Raw genomic sequence first — 27,352 nt, 5'->3', positions numbered from 1 at the left:
AAGATGCGTATAAATTCAATTAAAATTGTTCTTTTGTGATGTTATCGATATGTAAGTGAACCATGCATTACTACATTTTCATTTGCAACTAATGTAGGAGTGATCCTAAAATACGGATTTCCATTGGCTTTCATATTTAACTATTTAGAGAATTACAGCTACAAAGACAACACAATGGTATGGAGTGAATAATAACTCAAATTAAATAAAATAGTGCATAATCAAACTTCTAAAAAGGTACATTACACCTAAAACTCTCTTCGGTCTACATCATATTTACCATAAATAAAATTAAATTATTTTGGTAAATAATAAATTGATCTAAGACAAAAGATAAAAAAGATAAAATGAATTTACACATCCTACCCGACTAATGACCAGTTTGACTCGTTTCCTTTTAGTCATTTGACCCGTTAGAAAACAATTCATAAGTAGACGAGTCAAAATCAATTTAACGGCCTTTTCAACAACTTGTAACCAATTTATATGATGTGGTTTTACCCAGAATCTTGTTGGGTTGCTTCATCGTCGTCTTCGTCATCTTCATCCATTGTTTCAATCGCCTTATTATCATTATTTGACGGATTATGATGACCCTCATTCTCCTCATCAGATTCGTCACCATCACTCTGGGTACAATCCTGTGTATCCGAGTTAGACGCCACACCTTTCTCACTGTCACTCTCTGTAACACCAACAAACTGGCCCTTCATTTCTGGTTAAATAATCCCTATCATCTTAGTAACCGCTTCATGCTCAGGGTTCCTTCCAACACCCGTTTGACTCTCGGCTGCTACACTAGCAGAATCATGCAAAACCCCAGCGCCACGAGTTCCACCCTTATCAGAACCGACATTTCCTGGCGAATCATTCTCTCCATGACATGAAGGGGCGGTCTCACAAGCCCAACTGCCAGCAACTTCAGAAGCCAAAAGGTCACCTGTTCTAATGGTGTCTTCTTTAATCGGGTCCTTCGATTGATTAATGACATTCTCACCGCCATTGATGTTAACCCTTTCTTCTTCCTCATCAACTACCATTGTATCATCGGCTAACTTATTCAAGTCGAAATTTTGAGTTTCTGTTTCGTGAACTTGTTCAGTTTCCATTGCCGCCGCATTGCCGCCCTCGATATCAGAACCAAACGCACCCTTACCGCCAGGGCCAAAACAGGGGAACTCTGCTTCTTGTGTTTCTTCACAAGTTTGTTGGTTTCGGTTATCACATTCATGCTTCTCGGTTACACTAGCTTCATCACTTGATGTCTCGGCTTGATTTCTGCGTCGTTTCTTGGTGGAAGTGCTTGAATCAGCCGCCTTCGCGCCGCCACTGCATTGAGACCCAATTGCTTCTTTATTTTGGTGGTGAGATTCTATTTGGTCCATGTTATCAGCGTTAGGGTTAATATCAACTGATATATTTTCATAATTCTCTTCATCTTCTAGTGTTCTCTGCATCGCCTTTAATTGTTCCTGTTGCTTTGCAAATAAACTGGAGATCTCCTCTGTGGTTGAATAGAATGCTCGGAGCTGAGTTTCCCTGTGCATACCATGTAATATAACACTTCAAAATCTCAGTAAGCTAAGCTAAATTAACTGCAATCAGAATTATAATTCTTACCGAAGCATTATTCTTTCCCGAGCGGCTTTTAGCCTGCGTTTTTCATATTCAAGGTCTCGCATTGCAGCATTGATCTCGAGTTCAAGAGAAGAAACCTTAGCCCATGCTTCTTCCCTAGCTGCCTGCTAAACGAAAAGAAGAAACCTCAGTTCAAGGCTTCAAACCAGAGAAACTTAACAAGATTTGCACATAACTTGCCACCACAGCTTTTCATTCGATCAAAAAGTCACAAATTTAAACATTACTTAGCAAAAATAAAGCTAGAAGATCACTTGATTAGTTTCACCATGCGAATTCGGTTCACATAGAACACATATAAGGGACTCACTTTAGATTTTTAATGGTGTTTATCAGAGGTACAGAAGCAAAAAACACCTGATAAAGATGATGAGAATAAAATGTACAGAGATCCCTACCTTTTCACTCTCAAGTTCTTTTCTCAGTCTGCTAGTGTCTTGCTCAAGTTCTTGTACCCTCTGCAAGTGCATAATTGCAGAATGTACAATCATAAACCACTTTATATACAAAAATAAAACATACAACATGAAACACAACTCATATCTTAGAAGCAGTAATAATCATACTTTTTTAGCAATGGAAGAAACTCGTTGCTCTTGAGAAAGCTGGGATTCAAGCTGGCGGACCTTATTATCAGAGCTAACCAGTTTCTGCCTAGTGTCTTCCTGTTGTAAAATCCAGTAATGATGTAAGATAAAGTGTTCGACGAAATAGTAAATATATGCTGACATTATAGTATAAGAAAGTTGTGCGTATTTACCAATTTGGATCGCAAAGTCTCCACCAATGAGCACCTTTCTTTCTCTGATTCCTGTAAACATAAACATCCACATTCTTTATATTCCGTTAGAGAGAAATAAAAAAGGGTTTCATCATCAGAGAAAACAGTTCTCAAACCTGAAGCTTATTTATAATTTCTTGCTGTTCATTTTCTCGTCTAAGAGAAGCATCTGAAAGCAGTTTCAATTCCTCCTGAGCTTCTGCTTCAACCCTCTGTACTGTGGCTGTCAGGTTTGCTATGGCTTTTTCTCTATCCTCTTTCCTCTGTTCTCTCTCTTTGTCTAGAAGAGCCTTGAGTTCAGCTATAGATGCGCTCTGGCTACAAAATAAAATAAAAGGTTTGATATATCCTCCAAATAAGTGTAGCATCTACACTTTTTATGTATATTATGCAATATATAAACTCATTGTATCAACAAGATAATGGTTGATTCAGCTTCTCTTATAATTATAAGAGAATTACAATAATAAGACTTTTAGGGCTCAGAAACATGAATAGCAACCCCCGAAGCCATCTTATTAGAATAATGCTTTCTTTTTATCCTGAAAGGAGTCTACTATCAGCATTTCACTAAATCTTAAACCACAAATTTACGACTCACCTCCGCACTATTTCATTTGCTTCAGTACAGGACTGAATGGAGGCATTTAGTCTTTCATTGAGGTCCACCATAGCATGCTTTTGTTCAGAATTTAATTTATTAACTTCAACTAATTCCTTCTGTTTTGCTTCAAATTGATTACGAATCTCCTGGAGCTCATCTACATAAGTTTTTGAAATGGACTCCTTTAGGTTTTTCTTTTCCTGAAAATAAAGAGAGAAATCAGTTGCCACCTGACCCAAATACAACCCACAGAAAACACATGCATGCAGATCATGTGAGTTGGATAACATATAGACCCAATGAGTATGCTGAAGCAAAACATACAACTTCATGAAGCTCAATGGCTGCACGGTGTTCATTACGTAATTGCTCAATGGTTGCAACATGATCTTCCAGTTGCTTCCTTAGTTCCTACATGTGAGTTAGAAGTAATAAGTCAAGATTATCTATTTCATCAATGATAATTTACAAATTAAAAATAAGAATACCGTGTTTGACCGTTGAAGACTTCGAAAGTCATCAAGGGAAAGAGGACCTTCAGAAGCACCAATGCCAATTCCTTTTAGCCTCTTGGTTTCGGAGCCAAACTCATCTTTGCACCACAAAAAAAGTCATTTCAGAAAAGTGTGTGTGTGTGTATGTGTACATCTTCAAATATAACAAGACACTTGAGGATAAAAGGAGATAGTTTTAGTGTACTACACCAGATTTATACACTTTAGAGGTAAATACTTTCATAAGTTAGTAAAAAGAAAGATGACAATTAATATTTTGCCATGTTGGTACAAGGAATCATGCAAGAAGAACCTAAGGAATTAAAGTTACATACCTGCTTTTCAGTTTTCTTTTTAGAGGTAGGCTATCTGTCCCTGAATTAGCTTTAAGAACTTCTCGAAACACAAATGCAAAAGAAAGATCTGTAGCCATGAGAAAATGACTACTTCAAATAAAGCACCAACAACACAAAAGAAAAAAAAAACAAAAAATGCATATAAATTGACCATGTTGAGGAGGTGCTGCAAACGATATGATATCTCCATGATGTAGTTTAGACTCGGGGCTGTTTTTATTCAACTTCTCCCAATCGAGATACGTTCCATTTGTGCTGCAAAAAGTTAAACAAGTCAAAAACAACTCACCCCAATTCCCCAAAGCATATCAAACAAGCTCCATTTATTTAAAAGACAACAACCTAGCGTCTTTTAAGTAGCCACAATAATAGACTCTGGATTGACCCTGTTCATCTTCTTTGGCGACATTCTTCCTATATATTTTGCAATGTTGCTGACTGATTTGGTTTGATAAAATCTGGAACCGTGCATCTGCTACTGTTCGGCCAATGAGATGCTCTTCATTAGTCAGAAGCATATTAATTCCCTGTGTTATCAAAACCATCATCAGTGTCACTTAATTAAACTAAACACAAATTTAGTAAATCTAAACAAAAGTAATCACTTATTAAATGTTCAACCAGTGCATGTTAACTTCTGTTCTGTGTCAATTAACTCTCCTAATCACAAACCTTAAACCTATACACAATTGGATACAAATTACAAAATGATATTACTCAATTAGTTACAGAACGAGATATACGGTTAAACATGACGATTAATCAACATCATTATCAGTGTCACACTATCACTTATACAAAATTGTGTACAAACCGCGTATCGGCTACTGTTCAGCTAAATGAGAAGCTCATCACTAGTCAGAAGCATATTTATTCCCTACTTTATCAATACCGTTATCAGTGTCACTTCATTAAACTAAACACAAACTTATTAAATCTACACAACTTATGTATCAAATCAACTCCTCTAATCACAATTGGTTATAAATTACAAAATGATATCACTTAATTAGTTACAGAATGAGATATATAGTTAAACCTCATGGTTAATCGATATCATTATCAGTGTCACATTGTCACTTACACACAATTGATTACAAATTGAAGAATGATATCACTCAATTGGTTACAGAATGAGATATATAGTTAAACCCTGACGCTTAATCAATATCATTATCAGTGTCACCTATACACAATTGGTTACAAACCGCATCGGCTACTATTTGGCTAATGAGACGCGCATCACTAGTCAGAAGCATATTAAATTTATAAAATCTAAACAAAACTAGTCATTAATTTAATGTTTAGCCAATGCATGTTGACTTTAGGTCAAATCAAGTCACCTATACACAATTGGTTAGAAATTGAATTTCAGTATAAATAGGTTAAACGGACCTGACGGCGTTGGCGAGCTTTAGTAGAGATGGCAGTGAGTACGGCCCAAACATCTGGATCGGAGTACTGTAACGGCTGAGACGCGAGCTTTGAAGCCACGGAGAGTATGAAGTCCTGAGGGCTCGGTGATTTGTTGGACGAATCGGCGGGGCTAATGTTAATGTTAGGGTTAGGGTTAGGGCTTGGTTTAGAGGAAATAGGGGTTACTTGAAGATTATTATTATCGTCTCCATTGGTAGCCATGGCGGGAGATGTTGAAAGAAAGACCTAATAATAAGTTATTATGAGGGTGGTGGTGATTTTAGCGTCATAATTATTATTATTATTATTATTATTGAATGAAGTGTGAAGAAGACGCTACTGTTACAGTTACTAAAAAGTCTGCAAATACAAACTCGCATGTGATTTCTGTTTGTGGAGTTGTGGACTCACTGCCTATGTTTCACTTCATTTTTTATTTTTATATTTTTAAATCCTTTTTCTTATTTATAATTTTGCCTTTTTTTTTCTTTTTTACGAATGGCTAACTTTTATAAATAACCGTGTTAATACACATGAGCTACCTCCACGACCTGGAGAGAAGCACCCACACGACCTAGAGGTGCACAAACTGGTTTGAGTTGAAACTGGTTCGGTTTAATTAATAAAAGTCAATAAAGGTTATGGGGTTCTAATAATCTCTTCAGTTTTGACATCTTGCCTTAAAAACATTTTCATTTCTCACTCTCCATATCCTCCAACATTGAAGAGACTTGTGACCAAAACCCCATAACTATGAAACTTTACACCAACGGCTAATATGGTCCTAAACCATCGCCACTACCATACAATTCGTAGCAACGAGGTCAACCATCTCCTTCCCTAAGTTACATAAGGTGCACACATCATCCGAGACCATAATATTCCTTCTTTCAAGAGCTCCTCGAATTGATATTCTATTCACTTCTGCCTTCTAAATATGTATATTACACTTCGCTTGTATATTACACTTCGCTGGAACCCATTTGCTCCATCTCATACCATAATTATTTCTCATATCTTTCGATCTAACAATCAATTTTTTAACCGAACACACCGTAAACTCCCTTCCTTCCATCTTGCTTATAACCCCACTGACTCAACCCATTAAACTTCCATTTTTAATAAACTATTACACAATACATGTTTAACCCATTAGAGATTTTAAGATACACGCAGCTCAAATCAACCAAATTCAGATAAACAGGTAAGAGTGAGATGAAACAAATCATCTTTTAAGACCAAGGGTTATTAAAATATAAGTAGCATGTAATCTTCAAGTACTACAATTCAGAGTTTAGTTATGGATATCTTATCATTACAAAAATTGTGAATTTGCAGGTTAGGAGATCACACAAATCGACATGAATACTAGCCAGCTAGCGGATTCGCATGAATTGTTACCCGATTAATCCTAATCTCTGCCAGTGGCCGGTCCCCAGCTCCTGAGTTTGGTGTCTGTGCAAAAAAACAAAAACCAATTTATATCATCCATAAATCAGTGTATTTTCATGATGCATAATAATATATCGACGCATCCACAATTATCTGATAAGATCGAAGCTTCATGCTTGTGAAAAAGCATAGGTGTTGTTTGGGTATATTAACCTATTTTGGGTAGTTCGGGTCGGTTATTTGGAATTTTTGTGCATCCGATAACTGGTCCGTATTACAATTCAGTTATTCAAGTTCAGGTTGCTCGGTTGTCGAGTATCCTTGGGTCGGGTTATTACGGGAAGTTCAGTTTTTGACAAATTTGTTAAGATACCGATCTGTATTTGTTAATACGGATTGGTCTTATAACAAATCTACCGATAACCTGAACTACCCGTAACGTAACCCAAACCAGGAATACCAGACAACCAAACAGCCCGAACCTAAAATTGTAAATACGGATCTGTTATTCAATGCAATATCATAAGTGAAAAACCTGAAACCCGATTAATATACCCAAAGAACACCCCTAGTCAAAAGTTGTATACTTGTACGCAGCTTCTAATTCCACTCAACTATCTCTCTGTCGGGTAAATAAATAGCCCATATATTTCATAAAAATTGCAACTTTTGATCTACCACGCTCTATGAAATAATGAAACGCAGTTAAATGTCATATTCACATATGACCCTAAACAATGATAATAAGCAAAACTGGTGAAAAAAAGCACGATAAAGCGGTAGAATGTAGCAGAAAGTAAGAATGCAAATTTGAACTTTCAAATTTCCAACAAAAAGAACACAAAATGTTAACTGGACATCACAAAATAAAGAGTGTAGCAATAATCATAGAATGTAAGAGAGTAACTCAATTGGTATGCACATTTAGTTAAGCAAATATACCTTTTCCATGATATCAAGAACTTCAAAACCATGAATGACTTTGCCAAAGATGGTATATGCTCCATTGAGATGCGGTTGTTTACCATAAGTAATGAAGAACTGGCTCCCGTTTGTGTTAGGCCCGCTATTAGCCATTGATAGCACACCTCTTGCATTGTGCTAAAATAACCAAAACAACCATTGGTAAAACAAACCTAGCACACTTTAAGTAGTAGACGAATGTATGGGTGTTAAATTTTACCTTAAGAGACTCGCGTATCTCATCATTGAACTTTTTTCCCCAGATACTCGTCCCTCCTTTGCCGGTCCCCGTGGGATCTCCGCCTTGGATCATAAATCCCTTTATGTTTCTGTGGAAAATGGTACCGTCGTAGTATCCACTTGCACATAGTGCAAGAAAATTCTATTGGCATCAAGATTTATAATACCATTAACAACAATCCATGTTACAACAAAAATACGTATGTGTGTATACTTATATTACAAGTGTTATTTCAAGTTACAGTCTTTAGTCAACAAAGATACTAGATATTACAGAAATAAAAACCTATACATGAATTTTAAGTCGAATCGAAGCTCGTTTCATGGTAAACATAACAGCTTAATGAATAAGAAAAGGAGTGCAGTTTCTAATGTAAATATCCAGTAATATGTAAAGAAGCCAATATCGGTGGTATCTCGGTCAGTTATCGATCCTCCTGTGAAATATCGGTCAAAATATCGGCACCGATAATATCGCGGATATTGACCGATATTCTCGATATAAGTGTTTTAAGTCTTAATTATCAACTTTTAGTGTTAGTGTTTTAAGTCTTAATAAGTTCCTACTTGCTACAAATGTCAGTTTTGGAAGTTGCAAAAGAATAATTTGTTAATAGTAGGAGAGTATACTGAATTGTTAGTGTTGAAGTGCTATACATATAAATTCTGCATTATATTAAACTTATCAATATCCCACCTCGATCCAACCGATATCTCGGTCCTCAACGGATATCCGATAATTTTCGGCATTAGATTTCTAGGTTTTAAGTAGTGTTAATTATTATTTGAAAGTTTAATTAAAGTTGAGAAGTTTAAACAAAAGAATACATGTAAGTATGTAATAATTGAATAATGAATAATAATAATAATAATAACTAGGGTTTAGAATAAAAAGTAAGTAACCTCAGATGCTTTAGGTACTTCATCGCAGGCGATTTCGCACTTGATGTCACCGAGATTAGTGTGGAGAGTGACCGACTGTGAAACAAAACAGTTATTACTGAAGCTTGTTTTTAGATGCAGATAAAGTGTTCGACGAATTGCGTAAGAAGAAAAGAAAGAAAGAGAGAAAGAAATTGAACATACCATTTGATTTGTTACTTGGGTGAATACAGTTCTATGGATTCAGAAGCTATTTTGGCTCCGGTTGAGAGGCTTCTAGAGGTCCTCTTCTAGAGGTCAAGTGCGTAAACAAGTTACCAAACAATAACCTAAGTAGAAAATTATAAAATTCATAAAATAATAATAATAATAATAATAATAGAATGAAAATATATTTAAGTTAATAACGGTGGGTTTGTACGTCTTAAATACGTTTTTGAGAGGATCAAATTAGACCATAAATATCAATTACATTGATACTCGGACCATGGAAGGTCGATACCAAACACATTGAAACATAGCATGTACGTGACATATGACCAAACTTTGATCTTGATGGACAGTTTTTGTAGAAGCCCGAACCATAAGGTTGTCGCCATGACACCATATTACGAACTTGTGATGTTATTTGTTTAATTACTTGAGCTTGAGGGTTACCGTATTGAAAAAAATTGAAGGATTAATTGTGTAATTTAAAAAAAGAAAAACTTAAAAGAGTTTGTTGCAAATATTCAAACCTTTGTGCCAAATTTCTAAAACTAAAAACTTTAATGTTAATTTAATTTTTCATGGATAAAAATATAATTCAAGAGTAAAATAATCGGAATAGAAGACTTGTACTTTAGACTTTGGTCTAAATAAACATCGATTATCATATGGATCACACCAGACCAAATTGAGTCATACTAGTCCGGGTTTGAAACCCAAGTAGTAAAGGTGCACAAAAAAACCGATCCCGGACCCGACCCGACCCGTGGGTGCGGACCGGGCTTTGGGTTTCTCCTCGGAAGCAGAACTAACCCAGACCCGGTGGAACCGGTCAAAACCCGGTAAAATACCCTATTATACCTGAAACCGGTTTTTAAAAATACCCGGTTTGTGCACCTCTACCGAGTAGGATTGAAGAAACACGGATTTACTCCCCACTAATAGGTCATAGATCCGATGAGTCAACAGGGTAGGATACGGTTAACTGCCAAAACGATATAAACTCAATTGCCCAAAGTCCAGTGACGAAGCACTGCAAAACAGATACCGTGAGCTCGTTACGGGAAGGACAAGAGGGGGGGTCTTCAATGATTATCTTATTTGAGATTTGATTTTGATTCAACATAATCAATGTGGTTTTGGAGTCTGCAATGATTATATATACAACTTCAATGGGATTGACCTAACGGATGTTGGGTTTGGTCTTTAGTTACTGATTTCTGAGTCCGAAGTTACTTGAGCGCATCAAGTAGTGGTTTCAATTTTTATTCAAAAGAACTTTCAATTTTGTAAAAGAACTTTCAAAACCATGCTTAAAGTTTACAAACTATGCACCATGCTTAAAGTTTGTAAAAGAACTTTCAATTTTTCATAGCAAAATCTCAAATAAGATAACATATATCACCAACTAATTCCAAATTTTCATTCAACATAATAATAATAATAATCAGATAAGATCTTAACACAGATCAACACCATATTAATATTTCAGATCTACATCAAACCCTAAGCCTACGCCCTCTCACCGCGAATCCTCCTTGCAAGCTGCATATCCTTAGGCATAATCGTAACTCTCTTCGCATGAATCGCACACAAATTCGTATCCTCAAACAATCCAACCAAATACGCTTCAGCCGCCTCCTGGAGCGCCGCAACCGCCGAGCTCTGGAACCGCAAATCCGTCTTAAAATCCTGTGCGATCTCTCTCACGAGCCGCTGAAACGGCAGCTTACGGATCAAAAGCTCAGTGCTCTTCTGGTACTTCCTGATCTCTCGCAATGCCACGGTCCCAGGCCTGAATCTGTGTGGCTTCTTCACTCCGCCGGTTGCCGGAGCTGACTTCCGTGCGGCTTTGGTGGCTAGTTGCTTCCTCGGGGCCTTGCCGCCGGTGGATTTCCTTGCGGTTTGCTTCGTACGAGCCATTTGACTGATATTGATTGTTTTTTGTTTGTGATTTTGAATTGAAGAGTTAGGGTTTATATAAGATTGGGATTTGGGGAAATGGCGGTAAAATGTTGAAATTTGAAATAATTTTGGGTTTTTTTAAAGTGTACACGCTGGCAATCCGGAGGTGGTGAGTTACGTCCAATAATAATATTATTATGGGTAACAGATCAATAGATCATGAAAGCTGTGCCGTTGGATTGGATGGATGTTTCTTTGTTGTACTACAAAGTTGAGTTATATATAAAAAATAATACTCCGTATTTTGATAATTAAAAAAAGTAATTGTTTATTATATCCAACAAATTTCCATGGGTTTCGTAAGGATGACTAGGGGTGTTTACCATCTGGTTTAACGATTTTTATGTCAAAGTATGAGCTAAACCATCAGCGACGATGTTTAAAATCGAAAACCAATGGCGTACCTTAGTTGGGGCCAGGGGTGGCCCCGGCCACCTCCGTTTTTTCACTCGGTGGTGTAAATTTAAACAGTTTCGGCCGAAAATTTTTATACATATTGTAAATTTACCCGTTTCCGACCGAAATTTTGAGTCCAACCCCTTTGTTTTTATGCTCGGTAGTGTATATTTATCTTTTTTTCAGCCAAAATTTTTTATACATAGTTTAAATTTACCCGTTTTCGAATGAAATTTTGAGGGCCCCCCCCCCTCTAGTTTATAATTTTTTTTATACATATTGAGTCCGGCCACCTCGACGTGTATGTCCAAGTTTCGCCACTGCCGAAAACCGAAACCAAACCATTAAAATTTAAAACCACACAGAACCGTTACTAACGGTTTGGCTTTGGTTTGGTTTAATGGTTTGAACTTCATACAACGTACATGATTTTGTATGTATGTATGTATGTATGCTTACAAATCTTGAAATGAAACAATTAAGCATGCACTATAAGTCGATATATTAGATAATTTAAGGTTATAGTTGTCTAGCTCTAATAAACACTATCGCGTGTGGTTGTTGGTTCCTAATGTCTATATCAACTACTCATCCATTTAGTTGTTAATAATGGTGGTTGAATTAGTAATGTTCAAAAAATGTTTTAGCCTATCGTAACGAGAGAAAGTATGAATGCTAACATGTAAACATAAAAAAGACGGACAAGGTAAAACAATTTAGAAAGTACTTTGGTTGGATTGAACTGTTGTCGATTAGTCAACTAATCACGGTAGGAAAATGCAGTGTAACACAACATGACGCCACAAGTTCCCAACTCGGTGCTCTTTATTTGATGTGGTGGAAAAGGCAATAAGAAGGTTGCCCTCTTTAATCATATTAAGACGATCATTATGCAGTGCTAAATTCATTAAAAGGGCAAGTAAACTCAATCATTTGCATACCATCACTAAAACTTGACGCACGGGTTTCAACTTGGTGCTCTCCATATGGAAGAATAAAGTAGGGACAAGCAGAATCTGAAAGAGTGTAGTCAGACTCATGTTTATCGTTTCCATTGGGCGCAACATATCAACAAATGGGTGGTAACGGAAATCAATCAAATGACTCTAGAAGTAGCAGTGAGACCATCACCATCTCTATGTGACCCTTGAGTGAAGAAACCGGGCTTGATTTTGTTTCAATGTTTTGTCTTTAAGTTGGGCCCTTTTGGTCTTTTTGCTTTTGCTAGTTATGTTTGTTAGATGCCTGTATGCGGTTCTGTTGGGTCTTGGAACCATGAACTAAACTGCCTGTTTTTTTAATATTTCAGAACTGTAAAAGTCTTTGAACCGAATCATGCGGTCTAGCCTTTGTGTTGAACTTCTGATGTTTTTGGTTTGGTTAATGGCCTTCAGAATAGTACCTTGATGTATGTTTATGAACTTTACGGTAAACTTTCGGAGTGTACGTATCGAAATAGATGTACAATGGACTTTAAAAATAAAGTCCTCTTGTCCCACATCGCCAACATTTAAAAATAAAGTCATATTTATAAGAGGTACATGGAGGAAACAAAGCACGACCTTACTTGAACAGGATCTGTTCTATAGGTTCGTATCTTTGTATTCTTGATTCCTAACCAGATAGAAACTTATATTTGGTTGATGAGCCAGGGCCGTGTGACCAGAGCATGATTAACAACAGAGCTTCATGGTCTTGACCTTGGCTTAGTAGAGGATCGTTGCTGCATGGTCTCACGGTTGTTCCTTTGAATTCCATATTCGAAGTCGGATCTATTCATTAAAAAGAATAGATTCAATACATTTCTTATGTACCTATGGGTGCTATGTTGGATTTGAATCAGATTTCGGATCAATCTATATTTGATTGACTGCCTCCATTATGTTGTTGCAAGCGGCTAGCAAATACCACTATTTTTTGTTTTGGCTCTTCCAAATCATTCCCGCAGGAGATCCGGACCCTTTTTTTTCTGATCCTTCGATAAAAAGATTCATTCTCTTCATAAAAAATAGAAAATAGAACCAATAAAACCAATAAAGATGTCGTTTTCCATTCATACCTGGAGTTGAATACCCCATTCAAGATTTGTTTTGGATCCAATCCATAGGAATCAATAGAAAAGGCAAATCTCTTATGATACACCAGATCCGGCTCGGTTATTGATAGAGTGAATAAACCTGCCATTTCTTGTAATCTCTCTTCTGATTCAAAATCGTGGTGTAACGTGACAGACAAAATACTTCTTTGGTGTTTGTAAGCATTTTCTTTTGTACCCCGTTTATCAGTATTTAATTGGTACAATCGGATGTGTTTGGGAAAAGAGTGTGCATATATTATTATGAAGGATGTGTTTTGTCGGGTCTTGAAACCATGAACTAAAGTGCCTGTTTTTTAATATTTAGAACTGTGATAGTCTTTGAATCGAGTCAGTTTAACTTTCGTTGTTTTTGGTCGATAACCATTTTGTATTAGTTTGGCTTAGCTATGAACCATAAAAGCCAGCTTGTGTTTAAACAGAGTATATAACTGAACACACTCATTTATGCTACTAGATTCAGTTAAGTGAATACTCTTAAACAAATTACACAAGCTGGTTTCGTGGTGTAGTTGGTTATCACGTCAGTCTAACACACTGAAGGTCTCCGGTTCGAACCCGGGCGAAGCCAAAGTTTTTGTATTTGTTTTTCTTAGTTCTGTGAACTTAATGTAATCAACCAGATAGGCCCTCATACAGTTGAGATTCAAGAACAGTCTGCCTTTCAAAATTTCAAACACAACATATTACTTTCTTCTGTCTTAGATGTTCAATGGATTTTGGTGCAATTTTATAACAAAAATTCCTCTTGCATATGTAGAATAATGAATAAAGCTTAAATAGTTTAGTGCAATATTTGTTGAGTTAAGACCCTTCTTGTGCCACATCGCAAGGATTTGAAAACTAAGTGTTATCCATAAGCGGTATAGAGAGACAAGGAAGTGTGACCTTACTTGAACATGATACGTTTTGACGTTTTGTAGGCTTGTATTTTTGTATTCTTTTTGCAACAATGGTTGATGGTCCATGACCATGGAACCGAAGCGTGATTAACAGAGCTTATGGTCTAAGCCAGAGAATAACTTGAAAGGAGTGAACATTGGCTTTCATTTCATATCTATTAAGTATTAACATTTAACTTGTTGATTACCATTTTAATTTTGCTATTACACGATAATATTAATATTATTGACTTTTGTGGTCAAATGTTGACTTCAAGAATGAGAATGAAGACATACTTTTTCAAACTGTTGCCTAATTGTTAGGACTTTCTTGTTTCTTTTTATTACTGTCTTTTTATTGACTCTTTAATAAGCTTAGTTTTTGCCAGTGGTTCAAAACAAAATGCAAGATTTGACGCAACAAGCCAATATTACAACTATATTGAGGATAATGGTTATTCGAGAAACTCAACTGTTCGACTTGGATCTTTATTGTAGATATCTTTATTATTTGATAATTTGACAACAAAAGAAGTGCCTAAGGTGAGATCTATCGAATTTACCATTTCTTTAAAATGGTATTTGATAAGTTTGACTCACAACACGAATGCAAATCGTCATGTATGACGTTAAAACATAAACGCAAAAAAGCTAGACACCCTCTATCTAATGTTTAAATATAGAAAGAATATTAACATATACTAGAAGTTTTTAATGAAATAAAATATGTAATCAAGAGTATTTGTTTAGTTCAAGATAATCGATATTTTAGACTTTAATAAAACTTGAGTCTGTTTTAAAAGACTCGTGTTAAACATGAAATCTCCGAAGCTATTCTAACTATCGATTATTATATTATTTTATTAAGACATATTCGATCCTTTTGTCGATATGTTCATTAAGTTCTATCTAGAAAGAAACTTAAATGATTCCACAAGTATTATTCAATTAGCTTTGCTATATGTAGGCCAATTAGGTTTGCTATATGCAGGCTACACGCCGTTTCCCACATGTGTATAGTTACAACTTAATGGCAAATCTTGTTAGCACTATTATATTCTATAATATTATGGAAGCATGATCCATAAGGGCATATGTTTATTGGGGAAATATCATAAAAAACCAACATGTTTTTGTTTTAATACGTTAAAGTCCCTCTACATATTAAATTTGAACAATAATATGACATAACTTATAAAAACAATATAAGATCTTTTTTTTTCTTTTTTTGCTAATGTGTTTATTTATTTTCCCTTATGTGGCATATAGATTTCATCATCTTTTTCAGATCCATCTTAGGAAAATATAGTTCTAACTGTGTAACGATGAACCAATTACGAGGTTAAGTACTACTACACATCAAGAGACTAAAGCCAATTGTTTAGAATTTAGATATCACCTGCACGTTTCTAGAAACAGTAAACTGAAGCATCATCCACGCATATATCACGAAAGTTTTCAGTTATCCAGTATTTGACCGAAAATGGAAAAAACTGTTGCTACCAGTTTTTGGGTTTATTCTTATGAAATTAACAAAAAATGAGAAAAGTTTGTTGCTAAGTTTGGTTCATGAAGGTTCAAACTTTGATATGAAATAATAGTATCTGGCCGTATATACGCTAAAACTAAGATTGTATATTCAGTCGCTAGAGAATTGGAAAAGTAGGAACTGGAATTAGTAGTACATTTTAGAAAAAAAACATATTATCAAAAGAAAAAAAACAATTAAATTGTTTTTATAAGTTATGTCATATTATTGTTCAAACTTAACATGTGGATGGACTTTATGGTGAAAAAAAATGTTAGAGGGACTATAATGAGAAAAAAATAGAAATTATGTTGGTTTTCTATGATATTTGCCTTTGTTTATAATAAAACCAATTAAGCTGAATTTTGTTTGTAGTTAAAACCCTTGCGTTGCAGCAGAGTGGCGGGGTTAAAATCTTGTTTTGACAACACTAATGACCGAAAATGAATTTAAGCTTGCTTTGAAACACAAATGAAGATAATCTACATTTCTTAACGGTTTAATTTAATTTTTTTGTTACTCATAAGATTTGAACTCTCACTACTTGGAAAGAAAAAAAAATTATTCGACACATTGATGACTAGACCAATTCAATCCCATTAGGTAATCTTACATATGATACTTATTTCAAAATGAAACATCCAAACATGTCTTAGTTATTATAAAATTCAAACTAACACGTATAACTAATTAATTTGCTCAACTTATTAGCCACAATAATCACTATAAAAGGAACGATGCAATGAGCTTGTTATTCACCCATCCATTATATCAAACATGGATTTTATACCAAGTTTAACCTTCATTACACTTGTTCTACTTCTTCTTATCTTCTTTTATATCTACAGTCAATCGCAAACAAAGGACTATCACCCGATTGGAGGGACGGTGTTTAATATGCTCTTTAACTTCAAGAGATTGCATCATTACATGACCGACATTGCAGCAAAGTACAAAACTTTCAGAATGATCGGCCCTTTACATCGTGAGATTTATACAACTGATCCTGCAGTTGTGGAGTATATCCTCAAGACCAATTTCGAAAACTATGGCAAGGTAGTAGATCAAATATATTTGTTACACGATTTAATAAACATTGTTAAGAAAACTGGTAACCTAAACCGATTTCTTATAAAAACTGACTTCTGTTACATATTTGAAAAATTCACTCTTAATGTAATAGATCCTTTTTTTTTTCTTTTTTTAATAAAGACCGTGTTATATTAAAAAAATATAAAAATTATATGTCCTTTAAGTTTTAACTATATTAGAATTAAGTTGCTTTGTACAAAATCAGATTTAATATTTGTTGTTTTAAAAACCCGTTTTCCTATCACTGAAATCCCTATTTCAATCTTTTAAATTTATTCGACGTTTTCTCTACGTTAGCACACTTAAATCTAAAGGGGTTTCATCGCTTTGTGATACCGATGTTAACATGACATAAAATTCTAAATTTGTTCTATCAAACGTTTAGAGAAAACTCAAAATGAGAGAAATATTATTATTACATATCAAAAGTTGTCGAAAACATTACAAATGAGACTTGATTTATTTATAATTTATTCTACTAGCTAGACTACATAACAAATTCGGTCAAAGTAACTGACAAATTCGGTCAAAGTAACTGACATGTTAACTATATAAATAAATGAAACAAGATTCCCAAACCAATATTTTAAATTTTAATCCCACCTGTCTATATAACCCGTATATAGCACTTTAGTTAAAATAAATAATAAATAGGTTATTTCAAATAAAACCGATAGTGTTGGTTAGGCTATATATGGGCATACATTCATACCCCTTAACTTCACATAGACGTCACATCACTCACTTTTCCTATTTTTACTCTATCTTATGTTAAGGAAACAATTTAACCACACTTAACTTTAGGAATAACAAGCTCGTGCTATGCTAGTCACTCTTACTAAGTTTATTTGACAAATTACAATTGTGCAAATTTAGGGACCGTATGTCAACACCTAGCTAGGGGATTTTCTCGGTGACGGTATATTCACAGTTGACGGGGACAAATGGCGAGAACAAAGGAAATTATCGAGCCACGAGTTCTCAATGAAAGTTTTGAGAGACTTTAGCGGTGTAACCTTCCGAAAAAATGCAATAAAAGTTGGTAACATATTTTCAGAAGCAGCAAATAGCAACCAAGTAGTTGATATAAATGTAAAGTCATTGTTTTTTTATCACTAATTAACACTATATGATTACACTAGTGATTATTGGCTTTAAGTCATAACACCACCTTGATATGCATATATATAGGACTTGTTCATGAAAGCAACAGCGGATTCAATATTTAAAGTTGCTTTTGGTATCGATCTTGACAACCTGAGTGGTTCAAATGAAGAAGGTGTTAGATTCAGCCGTGCATTCGACGATTCAAATGAATTGACGTACCAAAGATTAGTTGACATGTCATGGAAGATCAAGAAGTATTTGAATATTGGATCCGAAGCAACGCTGAAGAAAAATCTCAAAGTGGTTGATGATTTTGTTTATAAGGTGATCCAGATCAAGAGTGAACAAATGAAAAATAACAATCTTTTGGTAAGCTAAAAACTTAATAGCAATATGCCAAAATCTTTATATATGTATGTTAAACGTTCGTCTTTACATCAAGTGACCCATGATTTACGGATTTCAGGACACGAAAGAAGATATTCTATCAAGGTTTATGCAGATGGAAAATAGAGATCCAAAGTACTTTCGAGATATAATAATGAGCTATGTACTTGCTGGTAAAGATCCTATCGCGGCTACTATGACTTGGCTCATTTACATGCTTTGCAAACATCCTCAAGTTCAAGATAAGGTTGCAAAAGATATCAAAGAAGCAACAAACATGAAAGAAGCAATCACAAGCGTTGCGGATTTTGAGGATCATGTGAGTGAGGATGCACTCGAGAAGATGCAATATCTTCAAGCAACTTTGGCAGAAACAATAAGACTTTATCCTGCATTACCTCTGGTATGCAATCTTGTTAATTTTAACATATCTTGAATCGTGACATTTATCTTTGACTCTTTTGAGCACGAATTTGTTATGTAGGATCCGAAGATATGCTTTTCAGATGACGTTTTACCCGATGGTTGTATTGTGAAGAAGGGAGATATGGTAGCATACATGCCGTACACAATGGGGAGGATGAAGTTCATATGGGGTGATGATGCGCATGACTTCAAACCAGAACGATGGCTCGATCACAATGGTTGCTTCCGTTCAGAGAGTCCTTTCAAATTTACGGCTTTTCAGGTTCGATTATATAGTTAGGGGAAAGTTAACGTACAAATGAAATTAACGTGCTAATTGTAAGAATCAAGTATAGTAATTATATATATATATATATATATATATATATAAGTAAAGTAATTATATAATTACATCATAAAGTAATTATGTAATTATTCTATGATGTAATTACATAATTGCTCTACTTGTATATATAATTATTCTACTTAATTGATTCTCACAATTAACACGCTAATTTCATTTGTATTTGATCTAAACCATATAGTTATAACTAATTTTATCATTATTGCAGCCAACCTTTCTTCATTTATATTGAAGGCTAAAAGTTACTCTAGAATAACATTTACACTTATTGAATGATGTTAACATATACCTTTACATAGACCTTGATACTGCTAACCTTTTCTATTTTGCTTGCCCATATGCAGGCTGGACCACGCACTTGTTTGGGTCGAGAATTCGCATATAGGCAGATGAAGATCTTCTCTTCTATATTGTTAGGTTGCTTCGTATTTAAGTTAAGTAACGCAAACGAAGACCCAAAGTACAGAACCACAATCAATATTCAACTCGATGGTCCATTGAACAGTTATGTTTCTCCTAGGTCCGGACTACCCAACTCTTGACATTGAAAGGCAATACCCTTGCGCATATCATACGTTAAAACAAAGCATATTAAATGCTTATATGCAATAAGATCATGTGTATGTAATGCGTAAATGTACTGGCGTGTATCAAACGTTTTATGCTTCTATGAACATTGATGTTGCAAGGACTAATTAAATGTAACTTTAAAAAATTAAGATTTGTGAAGATACATAAGAGTAACAAAAAATAAGATGTTTACTAGTTTAGAATTATACCAACCGTAGGAAGGAAAAAAAAAGATAAAAAGAAAGTTTAAAGTCATATCCAAAGATGTTTGCGATGACAAGAAAGATCTCACATTGAAATTAGATAATTTTCGCTAGCTAGCTTGTATGTTGTTTCTTGTTTTGGCTACCCGGCCGTTTGATGTTTATTTCTTCATATTCTTGTGAAGAAACACGAATCTACTCTCCTTGATGGGTCCTAGATCCAATGAATTAACATGGTAGGATACGATTAACTGTCGATACGATATGAACACAATTCCCAAAGTCCAGTGACGTGAACCTGCAAAACAGACACCGTGAGCTCGTTACGGGAAGGACAAGAGGGGGGGGGGGGGTTCTTCCCGTAACCACCATCCGGCGTGAGAATAAGTACAATTCCAATGAAGATAAAGTACTTAAGTAAATTGAGAGAGTACAGTGGGAGTGAATGAATACCTCATGATGATCGAGAGGGTATTTATAGCCGAAGGGTGTGGGAAGGTGATTGGGCCAGCTGTCCTTTTAGCAGATGCTCTTGTAACCACCTGGACACGTGTCCCCATACGATAGGCTTAGTTTATACGTTGCATGTGCATGTATAACAACCTGGACACGCGTCTCTCTGATATTGGCCGATAGATAACACTGGCCATGTGCACGATTATAACGGCCTTGCCAGGTGTCGCTAATTGGTTGGTCGAGGGATCACGTATTGCCCAAGAAAGCATCTTGATAGATCTTCTAGAAGGTAATTAGTTATTGACAGCTGTCCCGGGACATTACCTCGTAGTTATTTACGCGGGCGGATGTTCTGTCCTGCGGATGACTTTTGAGGGTGCCAGGATGTTTCTGCATGCCTTGTAGGGATGTTTCTCCCTCCAATAGTTATGCGGGTGGTTCATATGTCCCGCGGGTATCTTATGAGGGACTTCTTGTTAACCCGCGGGTAGCACTTAAGGGTATTTGTGTCTTTTTGGTACCCTACCTCTATATCTTGGAAAATAACGTTTCTTGATGAAAATGTTGATGTTGATGAGTGTTTAGTTGTTTTCACCATCGATCTTAATATTTTTAATTGTAATGTTGAATGTTTTTTTTTTTTGCCATAGAAAAGTAGTTAGTTTTCCTTAATTTTCTTTTCTTTGACTCATTAAGGTGATTTATCATGGCCATATGTTTCATTACCTTGTTTTTAAACTATTTTAAAATGTCACATTGCGAATTAATAAAATACGTATAGTTTCTTCCACTTCTATATTTTAAAGATATTTCTCTAATTCATGATTGCACTCTTTAGTTAGCACTTCCGTTAGGTAGAAAAACAAAATAGAGAAATACATAGTTGTTGAGCAGACGTGCGGTTATGTTCAAGGAGAATATGACATATCAAATGTTTATGATCAAATTTGCTTGTTTTGTGCTTGAACACTTGGGTTCACTGTCCAGTCCTAGTTCTCACAAGAGACAGCTTCAAGTGACTTATAAAACGTACGTGCCTAGGCGCATTCAGGCTTTAGCTTGCCACCGAATTAATGTGCCACTGGACGAGAGTTGTGACCACTCTGATGATTCCATGACCAAACAAAACCATTGACCTTATCATAAATGAGACACAATGGCTACAGGCTCTAGGAAAACCGAGGGCGTCACACGGGTCTCAAAGACAACCTCGGAAACATGGGGCATCCCTACTATTTCCTTTATTTTTCCCGCACACTAATTTAAACAAAAATAACAAAATAAATACAAAAGAAAAACTTTGCACGCAGACGTGGATATGGGACAGTTGCACATACAGGGGCGGATCTACAGTGATACCGGGTGGTTCCTCGGAAACACCCGAGTTTTGAAATAATAGTGTAATTATATATAGAAAAGGAATCACCCTATAAATTAGAAAGGAACCACCATATAACCATTTGAAGTGTTTGTCTGTCTGGTAACACGCCGGTTTTGTAACCCGGAGGTCGCGGGATCGAATCTCGTTTTTTTAATTTTTTTTCTTATTTTTACTAACTTACCTAACATCAGTTAGGGTTTTAAACAAACACATAACCAGCACAAACAACACAGCGCCTCTCCACCCCTTACCTGATTTCAGCCCCTGACTCGGTCACTTCCCCACTCCGGCAGCCTCACTCAGTCACTCCCGCACTCCGGCACAGTCACTCCGACCATCGCCGCCGGCCATCCCCGTCCTCTGTCAGCCGTCTCCTTACAGTCCTTACTCGAATCCTCTTAATCTCCCACTTTGAAGGTAATTTTACATTTATAATTCATTGTTAAATGTTAATTGTTCTTGACTTCTTGTTAAATGTTAATTGTTCTTAATTGTTAAGTGTTAACTACTTAATTGTTTAAGTTATTTGTTAAATTTAGTTTTAGTTTGTTAGATTATTGGTTTTAATTTGTTACTTTCTTAGTTTTAAATTTGTTAGTTTGTAATTGTTGATTTGTAGGTATGTTGAATGTGAAGATATATTATCAAAGTGAACCATAGAACCTTGGATCATAAGCATTTTATTTTTAATTCGTAAAGACTACTGTATAGATATTATGTGTTTTTTAATTTCTAATGACGGTGTCTCTTTTATTAATTTATCGTATATTTATTATGTAATGAACTTTTCCCGAACCATCGAACCGACCGGAACCTCAAACTGACCCGGAATTTTTTATACCCGAAACGGTGAAATTGAAACATCTAAAAGTAGTGCACCACCCGAAAAAAATTTCTGGATCCGCCACTGTGCACATATCACATATTATGCTCACATGTGTAAAATTTGATTATACACATGGATTATGAGATTATTACATAGCTTATACATGCTAAAACATAGTCCATATATTACATGTAATTAGAAGCGTCTCATTTTAATTGAATTGCACAGCCAAGAACACGTACGCGTATGTGTTCTTGATAGATCTTGGTCCATTTTGGCTTATAGAGTAGGATTTTAAATGAATTTGAGTTTTAAACACTAATTTATTTGTTGACCAAACTGAAAGTGTATTAGCATTTTTACATTTTTACATTTGCAATCTTCTCCACACACATAACTGATCATGTTATATCACTTTCATGTGTATTATATGCTGCTTTGGTTGTTTTCGAGTTAGCCGCTGGACATTTTTTTATTGACATAGACGATTTGAGATTTCATTCGTTAAGACTTAAAAGATATCATAACCTTTTCCTTTTATCATATTATTTTGTAGAACACAATGTTATTGCATTTGGAGAATAGTGATTTGCACTTTAGTTGTTTCTTACTATTCGTGTTTCATTCATTTGTCATTTTACTATATTTAGATCACGGATTATTTGAATGGCGACTAAACACAATTTTGTAGAACACAATGTTGCAGCATTTGGAATGTGGTAAGTTGTTTTTCTTGTTTCATGCATTATTCTTGTTTTATTCATTTGTCATATACTCATATATATGTTTAACTGGAGATCACTGATTGTAAGTAAAGGCACATAAAGGTTCAAGAGATTTAATATTTAAAAGGCGTGGGTCTCTCCGTTAAATACCTAACTTTCGATTTATATATATAACGGTTTTCATAATTCACTTCTAAATTGTATTACAAAGAATCTATACACATGGATTTTCTATCAAACACTCTATACCTACCAGTAATTATAGCCACAACTCTTGTTGTTCTTGTCCTCTATGTATGCATTCATAAACAACAACCGAGGACGAAAACAAAGAAGCATCATCCAATTGCAGGGACCATGCTTAACCAGCTTATTAACTTCCACAGGTTGCATGATTACATGACTGATCTTGCCACAAAATACAAAACTTACAGATTGATTACTCCTTTTCGTAACGAGGTTTATACATCTGATCCAGCTAATGTTGAGTACATTCTCAAAACCAATTTTGAAAATTATATCAAGGTTGGTGCGCTAATTGGATTACATTTTTCGAATATGATTTGGTATGGTTTTTGAAACCTGTTACTTTCAATGTGATTTTTTTAGGGAACGTATAACCATGAGATCCTTAAAGATCTTATGGTTGATGGAATATTCACGGTCGACGGGGACAAATGGAGAGAACAAAGGAAGGTCCCAAGCTACGAGTTTTCAACAAAAGTCTTGAGGGATTTTAGCAGTGTAATCTTTAGAAAAAATGCCGTAAAACTCGCAAGTATATTGTTCGAGTCAGCTAATAGTAACCAAAGTGTCGATATAAATGTAAGTTCCTTTCATTCGACAACACTAGATCATCCAACTACATAACATTAACACGCCATTTTTATCTTTCATTGATATATAAACTCGTTGTATACAGGAGTTGTTCATGAAAGCAACATTGGAATCAATACTCAAAATTGCTTTTGGAACTGATCTTGAAAGCATGTGTGGTTCAAGTGAAGACGTCGTTAGATTTAGTAATGCTTTTGATGATGCAAGTGCATTAACGCTCAAACGCTATGTTGACATAACATGGAAAATCAAGAGATTTCTTAATGTAGGATCGGAAGCGAAGTTGAAGGAAAATGTCAAAGTCGTTGACGAGTTTGTTTATAAGCTGATCCATACCAAGACTCAACAAATGCATAAGGGATCACAAGATAAGTTTTCAGTAAGCGGATACTCTCTTCTATAGGTGGCAAAATAGACGGGTCAAGCGGGTTAAATAGTACATCGAAAAAACGCAATTTTTGACATGGGTTATTATGGGCAGGGTTGGTTAATTTTTTTTGTAAAAATAACTAGTGTGTCAAAAATGTTTACTCAAAAAGGTTAGAATTAATATGTAACATTTTTTTTGTTAATTTAAACTCGGAATTTGGAAAGCAACGAGTTTGATCATAATTTGAAAATATATCAATTTGACACTTTAATATCAAACCTACAGTTGAAGAAGGAAGACATTCTATCAAGATTTGTGCAAATCAACAAAACAGATTCAAAATACTTACGGGATATAATACTAAACTTTATAATAGCCGGAAAAGACTCTACATCTACAGCTATGACTTGGTTCATTTACATGCTTTGCAAGCATCCTGAGATTCAAGATAAAGTTGCAAAAGAAATAAGAAAGGAAACAAACACGATACATGATGTCACAAATGTTGAAGAGTTTGCAAACAGCGTGAGCGAAGAAGCCCTTGAAAAGATGCAGTATCTTCACGCGGCTTTAACAGAAACTCTTAGACTTTTTCCTGTACTTCCAGTGGTATTCCTACTCAAATACATAGCAAAATGTTTTCATAATTTGACTTGAACATGTCTTTGATAAGGATGAAATTTTCAAATGAAAAATAATGCAGGATGCAAAGATATGCTTTGCGGATGATGTTCTACCTGATGGTTATGATGTGAAGAAAGGAGATATGGTAGCATATCAATCGTACGCAATGGGAAGAATGACGTTCATATGGGGTGATGATGCACATGATTTCAAACCGGAAAGATGGCTTGATCAGTATGGTTACTTCCAGCCACAAAGCCCCTTCAAATTTACAGCTTTTCAGGTTAGTATTAATTAGTACAATACATGCAATTTCATTAAAGTGAAACACATATACAAAGGTTTATTCTTAGTCATATTGCCAATGCAACACTGTTTTGATAACAATAAAAACATAATCTATGCAATTTCTTTGAGATAATTAAGGACTTGACATGATTTTTTTTTGTATGGTATTGAGAATACAGGCGGGACAAAGAATTTGTTTGGGTCGAGAATTCGCGTATAGGCAGATGAAGATATTTGCTTCCATTTTGTTAGGCTGTTTCGTATTCAAGCTAAGTGAAGAAAGCAAAACTGCAAAGTACAAAACAATGCTTAATCTTCACATTGATGGCGGATTGAATATACATGTTTTCAATAGATTAGGGTAATATTATTATTATTATTGTTATCACCCTTCAACTTATTAATATATGCCAATATATATTATGTTCAAGAAATCATAACATGTGTAGGGGTATGGTATTAAACCCGGTTTACAATCCTAAATTTATTATATTTGGTTTGTTTTATTATATGGGCTAATACATTTGTTATTGGGCTGAGGAGGTTTGTGGAGGTAGCCCTAATTGGGCTAGGCCCATTAGGGTATCATGATGGTGGCCATGAGACTCTATATAAGGAGGTCTTCACCTCCTTATCATGGGGTCATGCTCAGTAGGTGCCACCACCAGTTTTTGTGTCTGTGAACAAGAGATCTTCAAGATCATCTTAGCGGTCACCTCCACACCCCCAAAACGCCACTGCAGATCGCGAGCAGCCGGAGGAGAGAATCAGCAGGCCAGGATGCGGTTCATTCATCTCGAAATCCGTGGAAGCTCCGTCATGGGTCAGGTCAGATTCCATTTCGTGCTTCGACATTGGCGCCATCCGTGGGACGGCAATGAACCACACTGGCCTCTCTTCTCGGCCCTTCGATCCGTTCATCAAAATCTCAGGAAGAACCACCAAGCCTTTGGGGGAAACCCTTAGATCTATGTTTTCAGATCTGGAAAATACTTCCAGATCTGGAAGATGCAGGAGGAAACCACCAAGCTTTTGGAGGAAATCCTTAGATCTGTGTTTTCAGATCTGGAAAATACTTCCAGATCTGGAAGAAACAGGAAGAAAACAACGAGCTTTTGGGGAAAACCCTCAGATCTGGGTTTTCAGATCTGGGTTCGTCCGAGCAGCAGCCACACCTCATATTCATAGGTTTAAAACCCTATCAGATCTGTTGGTTTTACATAAAACCTACCTGATGTGGATATTCAAAACCTTTGGGTCGCGCGCGCGCCCAGGCAATTACTCTGCGCCTCAGCGGGTCGCGCGCGCGCGCCCAGCAATTACTCTGCGCCACAGCGGGTCGCGCGCTGCGCCCAGGCAATTACTCTGCGCCTCAGCGGGTCGCGCGCGCGCCCAGGCAATTACTCTGCGCCACAGCGGGTCGCGCGCGCGCCCAGGCAATTACTCTGCGCCTCAGCGGGTCGCGCGCGCGCGCCCAGGCAATTACTCTGCGCCACAGCGGGTCGCGCGCGCGCCCAGGCAATTACTCTGCGCCACAGCGGGTCGCGCTCGCCCAGGCAATTACTCTGCGCCTCAGCGGGTCGCGCGCGCGCGCCCAGGCAATTACTCTGCGCCTCAGCGGGTCGCGCGCGCAGCGCCCAGGCAATTACTCTGCGCCACAGCGGGTCGCGCGCGCGCCCAGGCAATTACTCTGCGCCACAGCGGGTCGCGCGCGCGCCCAGGCAATTACTATGCGCCTCAGCGGGTCCCGCGCGCGCCCAGGCAATTACTCTGCGCCTCAGCGGGTCGCGCGCGCGCCGCCTAGGCAATTACTCTGCGCCACAGCGGGTCGCGCGCGCGCCCAGGCAATTACTCTGCGCCACAGCGGGTCGCGCGCGCG

At 36.3% G+C, this 27,352-nt stretch overlaps 4 protein-coding genes, 1 non-coding gene and 2 pseudogenes across 6 annotated transcripts; 4 read left to right on the top strand and 3 right to left on the bottom strand.

The window, feature by feature from the left end:
* Positions 1–719: 719 nt before the first annotated feature.
* On the bottom strand, positions 720–5,713 carry LOC143580611 (uncharacterized). Its single transcript, XM_077063586.1, has 12 exons — positions 5,269–5,713; positions 4,216–4,400; positions 4,025–4,128; positions 3,512–3,615; positions 3,348–3,434; positions 3,021–3,223; positions 2,536–2,737; positions 2,399–2,449; positions 2,205–2,303; positions 2,037–2,096; positions 1,621–1,742; positions 720–1,539 (listed from the first exon to the last, which is right to left on the bottom strand). Exons 1-12 carry the CDS (start codon positions 5,509–5,511, stop codon positions 720–722), a joined length of 2,280 nt encoding a protein of 759 aa, XP_076919701.1. The 5' UTR covers positions 5,512–5,713.
* Positions 5,714–6,606: 893 nt separating this feature from the next.
* On the bottom strand, positions 6,607–9,051 carry LOC143580626 (peptidyl-prolyl cis-trans isomerase CYP18-1). The gene is made up of 5 exons (XM_077063595.1): positions 8,971–9,051; positions 8,788–8,862; positions 7,865–8,026; positions 7,624–7,782; positions 6,607–6,744 (listed from the first exon to the last, which is right to left on the bottom strand). Exons 1-5 carry the CDS (start codon positions 8,971–8,973, stop codon positions 6,658–6,660), a joined length of 486 nt encoding a protein of 161 aa, XP_076919710.1. The 5' UTR covers positions 8,974–9,051; the 3' UTR covers positions 6,607–6,657.
* Positions 9,052–10,455: 1,404 nt separating this feature from the next.
* LOC143580625 (histone H3.2) lies at positions 10,456–11,059 on the bottom strand. The gene has a single exon (XM_077063594.1). The coding sequence runs from the start codon at positions 10,894–10,896 to the stop codon at positions 10,486–10,488; it is 411 nt and encodes a 136-aa protein (XP_076919709.1). The 5' UTR covers positions 10,897–11,059; the 3' UTR covers positions 10,456–10,485.
* A 1,832-nt stretch (positions 11,060–12,891) lies between these two features.
* LOC143580634 (small nucleolar RNA U3) lies at positions 12,892–13,088 on the top strand (annotated as a pseudogene).
* An 838-nt stretch (positions 13,089–13,926) lies between these two features.
* Positions 13,927–14,000, top strand: TRNAV-AAC (transfer RNA valine (anticodon AAC)). Its single transcript has one exon. It is a non-coding gene; the product is annotated as a tRNA-Val (tRNA).
* A 2,609-nt stretch (positions 14,001–16,609) lies between these two features.
* Positions 16,610–20,139, top strand: LOC143580624 (cytochrome P450 704C1-like; annotated as a pseudogene). The gene is made up of 6 exons (XR_013143690.1): positions 16,610–16,894; positions 17,807–18,022; positions 18,122–18,406; positions 18,504–18,827; positions 18,909–19,112; positions 19,538–20,139. The product of XR_013143690.1 is annotated as a cytochrome P450 704C1-like (transcript).
* Positions 20,140–22,738: 2,599 nt separating this feature from the next.
* Positions 22,739–25,846, top strand: LOC143580622 (cytochrome P450 704C1-like). Its single transcript, XM_077063593.1, has 6 exons — positions 22,739–23,879; positions 23,964–24,179; positions 24,277–24,570; positions 24,847–25,170; positions 25,265–25,468; positions 25,653–25,846. The coding sequence occupies exons 1-6, from the start codon at positions 23,577–23,579 to the stop codon at positions 25,836–25,838; spliced, it is 1,527 nt and encodes a 508-aa protein (XP_076919708.1). The 5' UTR covers positions 22,739–23,576; the 3' UTR covers positions 25,839–25,846.
* Positions 25,847–27,352: the final 1,506 nt, after the last annotated feature.

The sequence above is a fragment of the Bidens hawaiensis genome, unplaced genomic scaffold (genome assembly GCF_021521415.1).
Source record: "Bidens hawaiensis isolate Kalapana, Puna unplaced genomic scaffold, B.hawaiensis_p1.1 tig00030534_1, whole genome shotgun sequence".
Classification (NCBI taxonomy): domain Eukaryota; kingdom Viridiplantae; phylum Streptophyta; class Magnoliopsida; order Asterales; family Asteraceae; genus Bidens; species Bidens hawaiensis.
The sequence above is the reverse complement of the archived record's forward strand: the minus strand, read 5'-3'. Positions and strand labels throughout refer to the sequence as shown.